This window comes from Pelophylax lessonae, assembly GCF_965119305.1.
Source record: "Pelophylax lessonae genome assembly, chromosome: 3".
Taxonomy (NCBI): Eukaryota; Metazoa; Chordata; class Amphibia; order Anura; family Ranidae; genus Pelophylax; species Pelophylax lessonae.
Genome location: NC_138770.1, coordinates 310,803,893 through 310,816,835, shown reverse-complemented (window position 1 = coordinate 310,816,835; position 12,943 = coordinate 310,803,893). Strand labels below are relative to the sequence as shown.

Genomic DNA, 12,943 nt, shown 5'->3' with positions numbered 1-12,943 from the left:
CTCACCCATTTCAGGGGTGGGGGGGACATTTGCGCGGTTTCCTCCAACCTTGGCTGCTCCAAGTTCCGGACAGGTGGGTTCAGGAAATCATTCGATCAGGGTACAAGATCGAATATCTTTCATGGCCGGCAGACAGATTCTTTCCCTCAAATCTTCATTTGACCCCAGGGCGGTTACAGGACCTGCATCAAGCGGTACAGGATCTCCTCGCTCAGGGGGTAATCGTCCCGGGGCCTCGTTGGGACAGGTTTCGGGTATTTTACTCAAATCTGTTCACTGTGCCCAGAACGGAGGGCAAAGTGCGTCCAATTCTGGACTTGAAAGCTCTGAACCGCTTCGTGCGCGTTTGAAAGTTCTGCATGGAATCGCTCCGCTCGGTGGTAGCCTCCCTGAGTCCGGAAGAATTCCTGGCCTCTATCGACCTGAAGGATGCGTATCTACACATCCCCATTTTCGAGGGTCATCAGAGGTACCTCCGGTTTGCTATCCCGGAGGATCATTCAGTTCGTGGTGTTACCCTTTGGTCTCGCTTCAGCACCAAGGGTCTTTACCAAAGTGTTTGCGCCTGTTCTGGGCCTGTTGCGGGCACAGGGCATTGCGGTCTTTGGGTATCTGGACGATCTCCTGTTAAGATCGAGTGCCAGTCAGAGCCTGATGTGCGATATGTCCACTATGGTCCAGACGCTTCAGGAGTTCGGTTGGACCATCAACGTTCAGAAGTCGACCTTGTCTCCTTCGGTTCTGGACTCTGCTCAAGCAAAGGTGTTCTTACCGGAGGACAAGCTCTGGACTCCGCAGTCCGAGGTCAGGTCCCTCCGGGACAATGAATCCTAGTCACTCAGGACCTGTATGCGGTCCCTGGGGTTGATGGTATCGGCCTTCGAGGCGATATCATTTGCACAGTTTCACACGCGGTCTCTCCAAGCGGAGATCCTGGCCAGGTGGGACAGACTACCTCAGTCCTTAGACCTGAGGGTGTCTGAGTCGTCAAACCAGAATGGATCTCTTGTGGTGGCTTCAGTCACCGGCTGTTTCGGAAGGGAAATCCTTCCGGCCGTTACTATGGACGGTGATTACCACGGATGCCAGCCTGTCGGACTGGGGTGGCGTCCTGGGCAACCTATCTGCCCAGGGCACTTGGTCGGAAGCGGAAGCCTCCCTTCTGATAAACATATTGGAATTGAGAGCGATCAGGCTGTGCCTGCTCCACTGGTCGGATCAGCTTCAGGGCCGTCCTGTATGGGTGCAGACGGACAATGCCACTGCGGTGGCGTACATCAACCACCAAGGGGGCCCCAGCAGTGCCCGGGCGGCCCAGGAAGTGACCAGTATTCTGTCTTGGGCCGAGACTCATGTCCCGGCGATATCGGCAGTTCACATTCCGGGTGTGGAGAATTGGCAGGCCGATTATCTGAGCCGCCAGACCCTGATGGGGAATGGTCCCTGCACCCGGAGGTATTTCACATGCTGTGTGCGAAGTGGGGATCACCGGATGTGGATCTGTTCGCGGCTCGGCTAAACCACAAGGTGGAAAGGTTTGTGGCAAGAACACGCGATCCTCTGGCAGACGCCTCGGATGCGCTGGTGTTGCCTTGGCGTCAGTATCATCTGATCTATGCCTTTCCTCCGATTCAGTTGTTGTCCAGGTTCCTTCGCAGGTTGGCCTCGGAACAAACACTGGTGATTCTGGTGGCGCCAGTCCTGGTACGCGGACATTGTTCACCTGGCCGTCGAGCCTCCATGGCGGCTGCCAATGTGGGAATATCTGCTGTCTCAGGGACCGATCTTCCATCCTGCTTTACAGTCGCTGGCTTTAACGGCATGGCTGTTGAAAGCCTGGTCCTGAGAGACAGGGGTCTCTCCCCAGAGGTTATTCCTACTTTACTCAAGACTAGAAAAGCCTCGTCTGGTAAGATTTATTACCGTACATGGAAAGCTTATTTTGCCTGGTGTGAGTCCAGGGGTTTCTCTCCTCGTTCTTACTCGGTGGCGAGAGTGTTGGCTTTCCTCCAGTCTGGTGTGGACCAGCGCCTGGCGTTGGCCACGATTAAGGGCTAGGTATCTGCACTGGCTGTCCTTTTCCAGCGCCCTGTGGCATCTAATTCTTTGATTCGCACCTTTATTCAGGGTGTGCGTCACTTGGCCCCTCCTAGAAGGGAGCCTCTACCTCCATGGGACTTGAACTTGGTTCTGTCCGTGTTACAACGTTCCCAGTTTGAAAACATAAGGGAAATCTTGTTACCTCTGCTGTCTAAAAAGGTTGCTTTTCTGGTAGCGATCACTTCTGCTCGCTGAGTGTCGGAGTTGGCGGCGTTGTCTTGCCGCTCTCCTTACCTGGTGGTTCATAGGGATAAGGTGGTCTTACGACCTAACCTGTCCTTTCTTCCAAAGGTGGTTTTGGATTTTCACCTCAATGAGGATATTGTTCTACCTTCGCTCTGTGTGAATCCTAAGCATCCTAAAGAGATTTCCTTGCATTCTTTGGATGTTGTCCGGGCAATCAGGGTTTACCTGTCGTCGACTGAATCCTTTCGAAAATCGGATTCTTTGTCCTTCCTGAGGGACCTCGGAAGGGTATGGCTGCGTCTGCGGCGACCATTTCAAAATGGATCAGACAGACGGTTGTACAGGCCTATTCAATTAGGGAACGGGTTCAGCCATTCTCTGTCAAGGCGTACACTCTACCAGGTCGGTGAGTATGTCCTGGGCCCTCCGGCATCAGGCCTCAGTGGCCCAGGTGTGCAAGGCTGCGACTTGGTCGTCAGTGCACACCTTTTCCAAATTCTACAAAATTGATGTTCTGGCATCAGCTGATGCCTCCTTTGGCTGCAAAGTTCTCTGTGCGGCAGTGCCGTAGGGCAGTGGTCCCCAACCCTGGCCTACAGGGCCCACTAACAGGCCAGATTTGCAAGATAACTGAAATGCATCCCAGGTGATATCATTTGCTGCTCAGTGATTGCAGTACTCTAGTCTGCATCTCCCCAAGGTAATACTTAAAATCTGGCCTGTTAGTGGGCCCTGAGGACCGGAGTTGAGGACCACTGCCGTAGGGGACCCAGGTTTTGTGGTTATTTGCTTTCCTGGGTTGTTGCTTCTGTTGAGCTTTTCTGTTGCCCAGAAGGTTCCCTTGCGGTTCACGTAAGGTTCCTTTCTCTGATGTGGGTACTGCGTTGCCTTTTCTGACGGTTGCGTTTCCCACCCCTCATGTCTACACTGCTTTGGAACATCCCCATTGGTGAAGACTGTATGAGTGGGCGGCGACTGTCGGACGTAAGAGAAAACTGAATTTTTGTAAAATTCCTTTCTCTGAGTCCTCCGACAGTCGCCGCCCCCGCCCCTCTTTTGGGGTTCTTACACACTTAACTGCTTGCTACCAAACTGAGTTGGGATGGCTATTGCAGGGGGGTATTGGACCAGTGGGACAGCCCCCATGGGTGTGTCTATGTAAATGCTTTTGTTTTAACAAGTCTTTTGCCTAGCTACTCCTAAGGAGAGGAAGTCAATACCCATTGGTGAAGACTGTATGAGTGGGCGGCGACTGTCGGAGGACTCAAAGGAATTTTACGGTTAGATTTTACAAAAATTCAGTTTTTATCGGATGCAAAAAAAAAAATTCAACTTAGTTGCATTTTGGTGGTGAGCTTCCCATTGGTAGGGGGACCAGGCAGGGCTACTCCTTATAACCCTTCTCTTCGCCCTGACCATTGAGCCTCTGGTGCTATCAGGCCTGGACTTATCCTGAAGTGACAACGCTACAGGTGGGTCATATAAGGGAATGTATTGCGTTGCACACGGATGACTGGATTATTTTTAGCAGTGTTCCATGCCCTTTCTTACGAGCAAATCTAACTATCCTCAATAACCTTGCCTCCTATTCAGGCTTAAGAGATAATTAGGCAAAGTCCTCCAGCCTGCATTTGGAGTTGGATAACAGGGTGGGGACAGCAAACTCCACTTTTCCGCTGCACTGAGGGTCCCAGCTAACATACAGATAACTCCTGATAACACCCAAGGCTTACAGGGCTTTCAGTTTGCACCCCCCCCCCCAACCACTTCTAAACCCGGGGCAATTGTGGCACTCTACTCCTACATGTAAAAATCATAATTTTTTTTTTTACTAGAAAATTACTCAGAACCCCAAACATTGTAGGTTTTTTTTTTTTTTTTTAGCAGAGACTCTAGGGAATAAAATGGCAGTTGTTGCATCTTTTTATATCACACGGTATTTGCGCAGCACTTTTCAAACACTTTTTTTTTTCTTTTTTTTCTTTTTAAAACACTATTTCATGAATTAAAAAAGATCCAAACCCTAAGCTTTTTTTTTTATACAATTTTTTTGTATAATGTGAAAGATGTTACGCCGAGTAAATGGATACCGAACATGTCATGCTTTAAAATTGCACATACTCGTGGAATGGCGCCAAACTTCGGTACTTAAATCTCCGTAGGCAATGCTTGAAAATTTTTTACAGGTTATCTAAGAGTTAGAGGAGGTTTTGGGCTAGAATTGTTGCTCTTGCTCTAACGTTCGCGGTGATACCTGAAGTGGGGATTGTACGGTTTCTACATATGTGGGTGCGACATACGTATGCGAGTGGGGAAGGGGGCACTTTACATTTTTCATTTACACTTTCTATTTTTTTTTTTATCCTGAGATAAAAAAAATATCTTGGTTTTCTAGCCGAGATGACGGCAGTATTTACAACTGCCAGGCTGGGCGTGACGTCCAAGTCGTGTCTGGGCCTCCGAAAGTCAGGCAACCATGATTCCAGTAGAAGAATCCCTGGCCTTTAAAGATCCGGCTGACAGAAAAGTGGAATCTGTGACACACAGTATGTTCACTATTGCTGGTTCAACGGTCTGGGGGGTGAGCAGATTCCCCCAGCCTTTGATTTGGTGGACCAGGTGGGCCAGGGCATGCAGTTTGTCCTTGGATTTCTAAACTATCTGTTTTGGTGTTGGTGCTTAGACGTGTGTTGTGGATTAAGTGTTTTGTGGACAAAACCTCTAAAGAAAAAAAAAAACTCTTACTGATTTGCCCTTTCTAGGCGATCGCCTGTCTGGAGCTACCCTGGATGACCTCCGGAGGAAGGGGAGAGCACTTTTGTACTGCAGTTTGGGAAGGGAAAAAAGCCTTGTTGCAGATGCGGCCCTTTCTCTGCACAGTTTTTTTATTTCCGCCCCTCAGGTTTAAAACCTTTCAAGCCCTCCTCGGGAGGTTCCAAGTGGCCTTGCCTGGTAAGCTGAGAGCGGGATTCTCTAGACCCGTGGACAAGGCCCCTTCAGCATGAAGGTGTGCCCTCACCCATACCTGGGGTAGGGGGACATTTTTGCTAGTTTTCGGGCTCGTGGACCTTTTTGCTGAACAAATGGGTCTATGAAGTAATTCTGTCCAGTTACATGATATGCAACAAACAAGAACATAATCTGGTGTCACAGTAACACAATGAAACATTGACCAGAATTAATCGGGTGTTTTCTTGTGTGCGTCTGCAGAATGTATTACAATGAACAAGTATCAGCACCTCGTCTTTAGAATACCTTTCTTCCATTGATCCTCTCAAGCGGCATAGATGAAATGGGGCAGAGTGTGAGAGGGGTGTGAGGGGTATGGAGATGATTAAACTGGAAAGAGGAAGAAGCAGCTCCTATAGTGGGTAACTAGGTAGAGCAAGTTGGTCTTATGGCTTGCTTATGAAAATGGGGCAAGGGTATACAACATACCAAGAGGGAAGGTAGGGGGGGGAGTAGGTGGGGAAGGAAAGTGTGTACATTAATATGGCAATGTAAGATGGGTATGGCAGCCAGCTGCCCCAGCTTCCCCGGTTCATGGGAAAAGAAGGGGAAGACGAGTGTAGTAATCCGTTCGTATGTCGCAGGGTTGGATCTTTTTTTTTTTTTTTTTTTTTTACACAATCCATCAACAAAACAAATAACAGTATTTAATAACCCATCCATGAGGTCTTTCAGAAAATATTCTTTCATCAATTTAAGCTATTCGGCCATATGGATCCCCTTCAATGGGTATAGGCATGTGTGTGGAATGGTTCAGGGTAGTACATCTTTTAATAGTTATGTGAGGTTGTCCATCCTAAGAGGTGGGGTCATACATGACCGATATCTTGTTGGGGGCAGATAAATTTTTTTATCCTGGAGCAAGATTACTGAAATGGCATATGAAACCCTCAGAACAAGAGGGCGAAAAAGAACTATCGTTTGATTAAAAAAAAATCTTTTTTCGTAATTAGGAAACTCCAGGACCTCTGCACATTATACACAAAGATTATACATCACCATTCATACTGAGTAACGATCACAACCTCTTACTCAAGCCATACTATACAGATCTTGGAATACTTCTAGGAACAGATCTGGTTCTTTCTGTATTAACAAAAACTAATAAAACAATCTTTAGTGTTGCATTTTAATGTATCACACTTCAATATAATCACTATTAAGACTGGGCCACAGGGCAGTATTCCAACATAATGATCCCAAACACACCTCCAAGATTACTACTGCCTTGCTAAAGAAGCTGAGGGTAAAGGTGATGGACTAGACAAGCATGTCTCCAGACCTAAACTCTATTGAGCATCTGTGGGACATCCTCAAATGGAAGGTGGAGGAGCGCAAGGTTCTAACATCCACCAGCTCCATGATGTCGTCATGAAGGAGTGGAAGAGGACTCCAGTGGCAACCTCCTGAAGCTCTGGTGAACTCCATGCACAAGAGGGTTAAGGCAGTGCTGGAAAATAATAGTGGCCACACAATATTGACTTTTGGGCCACATTGGACATTTTCACTTTGGGATGTACTCACTATTGTTGCCAGCGGTTTAGACCTTAAAGGCTGTGTTATTTTGAGGATAAAGCAAATTTACACTGTTATACAAGCTGCACACCCACTACTTTACATTGTAGCAAAGTCATTTCTTCAGTGTTGTCACATGAAAAGATAGAATAAAATATTTACAGTGAGATACTGTGTGTATGTATGTGTGTGTATGTATGTATGTATATATATATATATATATATATATATACAAAATTATAAAAGCAACACTTTTGTCTTTGCCCCCATTTTTCATGAGTTTAACTCAAAGATCTAAGACGTTTTCTATGTACCCAAAAAGCCTATTTCTCTCAAATATTGTTCAATCTGTGTTAGTGAGCACTTCTCTGTTCGCCTCATTTAAAGTCCCAGGGCAGCCTTCCCTTTCTGTATGTAAATGATTTAGGAATGGAGGTGTTATCACTATGTTACCGGACCATTTATTTTTATTTTATCTGCTCCTTCCCCCCATCTACAATCTATTCACTCGCGTCTGTTTTCTGGTTCACTTGCATATATTCCCAATTTGGAGTCCGATATCCGGTATACATCCTCCCATTTCAGCTTTTTCAGGACCCTGTCTGAGTATCCAGGACATTCAGGGACTCAGATCTCAGGGCAGTCATGCTGTAAAGCTATCATGACCTTTTGGGATATATCACAGGTAGAGATGGGCTCAGGCATGTTTGGGATCCTTGTCCCAACCCACCTGCATGATCCTATCAGGAAGCTGACACTTCACACACTGGGAAATGTCTCCCTGTCTGTGATTGGCGGTGTGCAGTGTTGGCTTTCTGGTGGGATCAGGCAGTTGGGTTGGGACTAGTACCCCGAACACACCAAAACCCAAAAACACCAAAATCTCTAATCACAGGCAGCCAATTCACCTCGATTTGTACCCTCTGCAGCTTCCTGGGTCATTCCCAGGTATCCCTTGGGATTCTGATATGCTTCCTTTTTTTTTTTTCTTTCATTTCTTCCTCCTGCTATCTGCAGATGAAATTGTGTGTACTGCGATAGATTGCTCTTAGACACTGTCGTGTGTGTGTGTGTATGTGTGTATATGTGTGTATGTATGTATGTGTGTGTATATATATATATATATATATATATATATATATATTTATATATATATATATATATATATATATATATATATATAGTGTATGTATAATTTTTTTTTTTTAAGCCAAGGGATGCATAGTCTGTATCTAGCTGTGGTAAATAACTTTATCTGCAGCTAAAAACTGAATTCTAACCGTCCATGTGAAAGAGGCTTACTCCAACCTCATGAAACGTTACTCCTACAAATGATTAACTCTGAAAATAATTATGAATGACTATATCTGCTAGTGACCTATGAATGAACTGTTGAAGGAAGTTACTTGGTAACGCTTGACAGTTGTGCTTTCGCATACTGCAAAAACTTGAGTCTAATCTTGTATAGAAAATCAATATCACACAGGTATTCCAGGTCAATGAATGTTAACCCTGTACTTTGCTGTAACACTGTGATACATGACACAATCCTTGGTGAATACATAAACTGCAGAAGGAAAAATATGACCAAATGGGGTACATTAAAGCACAACTCCTGACAAAAATCAAATTGCAATTGTGCATCGATTATCTGCAAGGTTTAGTGAAATCTCTTTATAACTCCTACTGCAGTCTGCTCTCTGAGCCACAGTTTTTCCTGTAAGCTTTGGGAGCTGAATGTAACGGGACTGCAGCTTTAATTTCAATACCTTTTTTTAGTTGGGTGCAATTAGTTACAAAGGGTTAAAAGGGAAAGGACAAGGGGTCTTAGGAATTTGAGCTAGATTTAAGCAGTTGTATCTCGCAGGACAGTGTGAAATTCTGTTATAAATTAAACCCACCTTAAAAAAATTCATAAGTTGCAAATCTTTTCTTTTAATACAGTGCTAATTTTATTTCTTTTGCGCTTATGTATAGGATGGTCTGAGAGATATATTTATTGATGGAGTAGAGCCCCGCAACAGAGCACTGAATGGTGATATAGTGGTCGTTAAACTGCTCCCTCAGGATAAATGGAAGGTTAGTACTAAAATACATATCACTGTACTATACACCAAAGGTTGCTGACCTTAATGAACAACCCAGTGGCTGGTCAGCTATTTTACATTTTAACTTGTTTTTTAATCTTCCTAGATAGCCTGTTGTCCATTTATTCTTTTGTAAATTGTAAATTCTGGCTTTTTTTTTCTGTTGAATAAATTCATACAAGAACTTTCCCCAACGTAGATTTTTCTTCACTTGGTGTAAAACACATTTGTTTTCATGGTTGTGTGTACACTTATTACATCATTTTAAATAAAATGGCTTATGAAGTTTCTGTGTAAATTGATGTGGATGTGTGTGATCACTTGCGAAACTAGCCATACCTACATTTAGATGGACTTTGGCATGGGTCAACTAGGACTTTGCTGGAAGTATAAATATTTGTCTGAGACCCAGATTGCAATGGAGATTTGGCATATGGTGCACGACCAAGGTAATAGTGACCAATGAACAGCCAGAGCTTTAGCTCCAACATTATGATCTACCTCACAGGTTAAAACAAAAAATTCTAAAAAAAAAAAAAAAAGCAAATAGCCGAGAAGCTGGGCAAGTTTGGTTGCCCACTTAATAACGTCTTATTGCAACGCCCACCTTCTGTCTGCTTCTTAGTTTTCAACACATTCGTAGCTTAGTGATTTACGTTTCAGTTTTTTTCTATAAAAATAACGAACAATGTCATACTTACCTATTCTGTGGAGTGGTTTTGCACCGGACAGCCCAGATCCTCCTTTTTCTTGGGTCCCTCTTCAGCACTCTTGGCCCCTCCCTCCTGCCGAGTGTCCCCACAGCAAGCTGCTTGCTATGGGGGCTGCCGAGCTGCAGCTCTGTGTATCTATTCAGACACGGAGCCACGGTCTTGTTCCACCCCCTCTATCTCCTCATTCGCTAACCCACTTTATGGTAATAGGTTCTTTTTTTTTTTCCTCTTTGTTAAAAATGATCACCTTCCCTCTGTTCTTAAGCTTCATAAGAGCTGAGGAGGAGAAGCAGCAGGACACTGAACTTCCTAGTGAAAGGCTGTGCAGGAGGGGCGTGGCAGGACAGGGCACCCGAGCCTCAGCTCCGTGTAGCCATTCAGACACGGAGCCATGGTGCTACTTTGCCCCCTCTATCTCCTCATTCGCTAACTGACTTTGACTGCAGTGGGAGCCAATGGTGCCGCTGTGGTCTATCAGCCAATCAGAAGGGAGTGTCCCGGACATCCGAAGCACTTGTGGACATCAGATTAAAGTAAACCTTCTGCCTTTACAACCACTTTAATGCCTCAAAGAGCTTACCTTTTTAGCAATAGTAAGCGCATCTGAAATCTGCAATCACTATGATCAGCATGTCTTTCGCCAGCTTGTTAGAGGTGGCCAGAGTAGATCTGGAGCACTTTTGAGACTTGGAGCTATATGTGCTCTTCCTTAGTGTTACTAAACCCAGAACCTGCATTCACTATATCTGGTCTCCCACAGAACATGGAAATGCAATTTAAGTAAATATAAACGGGTAAATACTTTTTCTTATCGGCAGTTTATAGCAGCCTTGTAAATGTATCAGTCCCCAGTAAAGCTTGTAGGAGGAATTTTCATTCTCCCCTGATCATCTCCTCTGTCTTGACAGTGCAGATTGGCCCTGTGCTGATCACATGCACTCTCCCAAGAAGAAAAAAAAAATCCCTAGCAATACACACCAAACTGAGCATGTGCAAGCCCTTCCCCTGGTTCTGTAAATATTAGGTATTATTTTGGTACAGTGAAAGATCAGAGAGACATGATCAAACAGTCTTTATGCATAATGTAGTGGATTAACCCCTTAGGTTCCACAGTGAGTATAGCAAGCATGCTTGATTGCATATACAGACTGCCTTTACTGTTGTGGGCTTAGTAACACTTAAACTGTCATAATTTGGTGTTGGACCTGCCCTGAAATCAATCTGGTACATGCCGGTGGGGCACGGTGCTGGGAACCATACAACGCATAAGGTTAGGTGGGTGAGTAATCTAAAATCATATATGTAAAGCGCTATCCTCAGTGTTCACAAACATAGGTAATGTGCCTTTTTAAATCTGCAATATGCCTTATGCAATTTGTTAGAAATAAAGTCCCTAAAACATTTTTTTATATTCAAAAGTCCTTGTGAAAACAAGATACCTGCCCACCCGATGCAGCATTTATTTACAAATAACCTCTTCAGGGGAAATGAAAGCGTCAATAGCTGTTTTTAACCCTATTCCACTATGTGCAGTGTGCTTCCTTTTTAAAAATATGGTACATGCAGGATGAGGTGTAGAGGTTTGAGTGGCTGAATATCTATAACTCCATGGTCCTGTGGTGTTAGATGTATGCCCTGGAAGCCATCCATGTGTAGGTCCTGTGAGTTGTCCATAAAATACTGGGAAACACACCTTAGCAGGTGTGGAGCAGGAAGGAGCATTGGATGGTGGTGTACAACAAGTGTATTTTGACCTCCTGTAGCACCCTCCTAGTCAGGTGCTAGATAGAAGATATAGTTTGGCATTTTCTGATCGGGAAGCAGCAGGAAAAAAAAACATAATTGCTTCATCTGCTTATCAGAGGAGCTTGATCTTTAGTTAGGTCTGCTCAGTGTGTATTCATCTGGTCTGAGGGAGTGTCCCCACTGCGTCCAATAGGGAGGCCTGTTGGACAGTGGAGAAACGTGGCCAATGATGCACAGGCTTTTGTAACCCTCCCAGTGGGTTGGCACCTGGAGAGGTGCATGATGGCATTGGAAATAAAAGCGGAGAGCACCTGAGGCAGAGTGTCTTTTGGCAGGAGCATCAGTCCAAGGAGGAGGTGACGGCTGTCTCTCCTCCTGTCAGAGTGAAGGTGGTCCAGGCAGTCGGCCTAAGGGGAGCAGAGGTTGAGCTGTGTTGCAGAGAGGGATCCAGAGTGTTGCTTACCGAGTGGAGCTGATGGGCAGATGTCTTCAGGAATAACAGGATCGTGAGTACTTAAGATCTGCCCAGGAGTCTGCCTAGGAGAGGGGACCACTCCAGAAAGTCAAGGGGAGCCAGGTAACCAGTAGTTGTGGCAGTGAAAGGGGATGCCAAGTCTTAAAGACCTGAAGATAGGGATGTGAAAGGGGATGCCAGTGTGGGCCCTGAAGCATTCAGCAGTACAGTTGAGGTTTACAGTCAACTACCTCAGGAAGGATTACCTCTGGGAGCTAAAAAGGACTTAGTTAGTCAAAGGCAAAGTCATAGTGTCAAGTCAGCGTTAACAGGCATTCAGCCAGCATTAATCAGCGTCAAGCAGCATTTTCTAGAGTCCCTGCCTAAGTGTGCATAGTTCAGTTGTTGGAGTATTCCACTCATCACTTCTCCCATCCAAGTTCCTAAATAATCCTAAAAACCCAAAGATATTGGACTGGTTCTTGTCTCAGTGCTCACACTTTGAAAAACATGTTCAAAGATACTTTTGTTGCACCCAGTGACCAAGGGAGACCCCCAGCCAGCACCTATGCTGGGAATTCTGCTACACCTCCCTATATGGTAAAGGAGTCAGATTACAGGGTAAGTGGTGGCTGTATTGGTTTGTTCGCACCCTGGTACAAGAGAGTTTGAATCTCGTTTCCACACACGCTTTTGTAGAATAGAAGACTTTTTTTTGTTTTTATCCCATATAAATTGCGCATAGTATGGTATATTGTAGATTTAAAGGGACATTACCTAGGTTTGCAATCATTGAGGATAGCGCTTTACATATGTTTTTAGATTATCTGTATATGGGTATTTGTTGGCAGCTTTCAGTTTACAATTTATTTAATGCTGAGTTATAAAGAACACATTTTACACATTGTGGGTAGAATTTTGTTTGTGCAGAGGTTTTTATTTAATAATTTTTTTAATAGGTGGGTGAATAAGTTTTGTTCATTAAGGGACGCAGGAATTAAGAGGTTGTTGGGTTGTTATTTTCTACAGGAAGAGGTGGACAATGTTTAATGTGGCCAGCCTGCTATAACCCTTCCTACTCGTTATGCCTCCTAGAGTCCTAGGAGGCGAGACACCATCTGTGCTCTGCTGGG

At 44.9% G+C, this 12,943-nt stretch overlaps 1 protein-coding gene across 1 annotated transcript in view; it reads left to right on the top strand.

Annotated features, from left to right (window-relative positions):
* The window catches only part of DIS3L2 (DIS3 like 3'-5' exoribonuclease 2), a 1,275,365-nt gene that overhangs the window by 225,086 nt on the left and 1,037,336 nt on the right, over window positions 1–12,943 (top strand). Inside the window, exon 7 of the mRNA XM_082248603.1 lies at window positions 8,788–8,889. Within this exon, the coding sequence (XP_082104729.1) occupies window positions 8,788–8,889 (102 nt within the window). The remainder of the gene's footprint in view (window positions 1–8,787; window positions 8,890–12,943) is intronic.